This window comes from Crocodylus porosus, unplaced genomic scaffold (assembly GCF_001723895.1).
Source record: "Crocodylus porosus isolate Cpor-Errol unplaced genomic scaffold, CroPor_comp1, whole genome shotgun sequence".
In the NCBI taxonomy this organism is placed as follows: Eukaryota; Metazoa; Chordata; order Crocodylia; family Crocodylidae; genus Crocodylus; species Crocodylus porosus.
The window spans coordinates 18,413,965-18,417,176 of NW_017728886.1; the positions used below are offsets into that span (position 1 = coordinate 18,413,965).

General features: G+C 35.6%; 1 protein-coding gene across 3 annotated transcripts in view; it reads right to left on the reverse strand.

Moving 5' to 3' along the window:
* Positions 1 to 3,212, reverse strand: part of LARP4B (La ribonucleoprotein domain family member 4B) — a 58,078-nt gene that overhangs the window by 17,101 nt on the left and 37,765 nt on the right. For 2 of the 3 annotated variants that reach the window (XM_019530721.1, XM_019530735.1), the window contains exons 10-12: positions 2,587 to 2,693; positions 1,643 to 1,897; positions 190 to 235 (exon numbers count right to left, since the gene is read on the reverse strand). In XM_019530721.1, coding sequence (XP_019386266.1) covers positions 190 to 235; positions 1,643 to 1,897; positions 2,587 to 2,693 — 408 coding nt within the window. The remainder of the gene's footprint in view (positions 1 to 189; positions 236 to 1,642; positions 1,898 to 2,586; positions 2,694 to 3,212) is intronic. The other variant, XM_019530730.1, reaches the window with a different exon arrangement.

Genomic DNA, 3,212 nt, shown 5'->3' on the forward strand with positions numbered 1-3,212 from the left:
GAAATATTAAACTAATATATTTAGTTAACAATAGTAAAAGCATGTTTTCTTTTGCAGTATTTTGTTAAAGCCCTGTCACTTACTCCAGATAATCTGACATTATCTTGTTACCCATATTTCATTTATGTTTTAATTATAGAGTAGGTATGGTAAAAACAAACAAACAAACAAACAAAAAAAACCACTCACTGTAAACTTGTCCTCCCTTTTCTTCCGATAACCGTATGAATTTTTCCTAAGGAAAAGAAAACAATCATCAGAAAACGTGTCTAGGGAGGAGGGAAATTGAAAAAAAATGATTAATTGATATTACATTCATCCTCATTTAAAACAGAATACTGCATGATAACACAGCTTTAAAAGAGATTATGGGGACAAAATTTAAAAAAAGCCTCATTACAACTAAACAACTTAGTAGTTGTAGATTTTGTTGCATTGTTAAAAAATCATGTTGTTTTCTTAAAGGAAATGTATCTAGGTTGATAAACTCATCACCTTCCAATACTCTTCTCTGCATACAACAGTACAAGTTAAAACAACATATGGGATTTGTAACCTTTTCATTTGAATTCTCGTTTTTATTTTTAAGGCTAACAAATTTGATGCACGACTTCTGCAAAACCCATTAAAAGTTACTAATCACGTTGTTTATAAAAATGCAAAAACCCTGCTAAAACAGGGGCAGAAAGAAAGCTACCCTGAGATAATCCTGGAAATCTTTTTTGTTTTAAATAAAGTCTAGTGTTTTGGGAGCTTCCTTCCCTGTTCAGATTTGCTCAGTTTTGGTTTCTCCAATTCCAGGCCTGAAAAAGGGGATCTGGAAACTAGAATTCAAGCTGGATTTTTTTCTCTCATTGCCTGACAGTAGGTCCTGCAGTCCCAAATCAGTTCTGCTATCTCATTTTCTTTGCCAACTTGAACAAGGGCATGGAGAACCTGGTGATTTTGGTTCAGCTAATGAAATTACCAATATGTGCTAACAAGAATATACTTAGGTGAACTGCCTATAATGAAAAACCTAGGGGGGAAAAAACTGTTACATAACTAGCAAATATGACTACGCAATAAGCAGACCTGCTACTTAAGTGATACTTTCAGCAAGCCATTTAAGAAAGCCACGGTACTTTGAACCAGGCCCACAGTCCTGCACATTAAAAGCCACGTAACATTAAGTAGACAACTTCAGAAGAAATTGTTTTGATTGAGCCAAAATTAAAATGAAATATTTTTCTAGAAGCTCAAAAAGATTAGAGAATCAACTTTTTACAATCACAGGACCTACCCATCACTGTTTACCATTAATGTACTATTAAAACAAATGAGCAAATTCAGAGAAAATTGAAGTTTTCCTCTGGATTTGTTCTAAAAGTTCATCACTTTCTGTATTCACTTCTCGACTGTAGTTTTAGTTTCACTGAGAAAAGTCACAGCAACCATTAAAAACAAAACAAGAATAACCTAAAACCAAAAAACCAACACACTCTTCTCTCTCCTCCCCTCTCAAAAAAACGTTCAAATCCAAAAAACCCCACTGAAGGTAGCATTTGTGTTTTCTTTGAAAGGAATTTCTTGCGACTACCAAGACACATTCAGAAGTAGACAATGCCATAAGGTAGTTGTATAAATAGTTAAAAGCACCCACCTTCCCCTACCCAAACCAGGGGACGAGTCAATATTAGTCTGTTCCATTCGTCCGGTTCCTATATCCCTCTTGGTATAACTTGTAGCAGCATTTTGCATTCGTGTCCTGTTTTGTCCCGGTTGCCTTGTCTGTGGACTTCTGACACCATTTATTAGACGATCAGCAGAAAAGTTGAATATTGTAGGACTATCAAGAAGCCCAGGTCCTCTTTCTGCACTGGGTATTGTATGCCGTATATGTGATTTGCTAGGATTCCTGCAAAATTAAGAAGTAATATTCATTTTAAAATGTATGCTTATGACAGATATTGTGACACTTCAGCCTGTGCAATGAACTGCTCAGCACTTTGTTACATACTTACGTAAATGCTTATCAACAGATCACTCTCACTAAAAAAAAGCTTTCCTTTTGAAAAGTTGTCAACTATTTATTTGCAGCAAAATGGAACCTCTGAATTTCTATTTTCAATTGGGGCTTGATCAAAACTATTTTAAAACTTAAACATGTCACATGCCTAAATCTGTGAATCACTGTCATCATCGTGCAAACGTAAGTCACAGCCAGGGATGAATCCTGAGACCGTTCGTTTTGGAATCTTTCCTGAAGCAACCGCCAGCCCAGACCAAAGTTGTAATAATCTGCATTATACAAAACAGTCATTTTTCTATAGGACCTTGGCACAGAAGAGGAGGAAGCCAATCTCTCTGGTCCTGTAGATAGCAGACCAGCTCTTAGCTACCAGACAGACTATTTACCATGTGTAATATGTATGCATTAAAAAGCCACACAAAAATGGAACATTCTAGCAATATTTAGTCTTTTATCAAATTTAGCTTAGCGATTTTCAAGCTGACTGATTTTGCTTTCTTTTCTTTATAGGCTCAAATAACCTGTGGAGATCTGATATTAAAAATGTATTGCTTTAAAAATGTGATTAAACTTGCCTGTTTCTGGGAGGGTATTGTCTGAGGGAAGCCAATGGAGAAGCAGCTGGCTTGAAGGCTGGAGATGTGAACCCATTGATAAATCCAGTATTTGGAAATGGTGCTACCTACAGAATAATAATAATAATAATAATAATAATAATAATAATAATAATAAAAAAAAGATACCACATGCTCCTACATTTGTACATTACACAGAATACAATCAAAACAGAGAATTAAATGTGTTATAATAAAGGTCTTGATCATCAAATGGCCATGAAAAATAATCCCATGTGGTCTTGCTTCATGGTTCTTTAAAAAAGGTAAGAAATGAGAACTTCAGTTCTGCTCTAAACATCTGTAAGTTATTCTTCACAATATCCATCCATATGCATGGCCAAGAGACAGCATCCTGAGACATTTTAAATGTTGATCCAATAGTCTCAATTCTATGGTTTAGAGTCTCCTCTATTTTACTACACCATAAACATGCATCGGCACTTTACAGACTGACAAGACAGTTACCCTGCCCTAAGCAGTCTGAACTCTCAAGCCAGATAACACCAGAGCTGGGGCAGGAGGGAAAGGCTACCAAGTCTCATTAAAATCTCAGACACTATCAAACTTGAAGCACTTTTTACTGT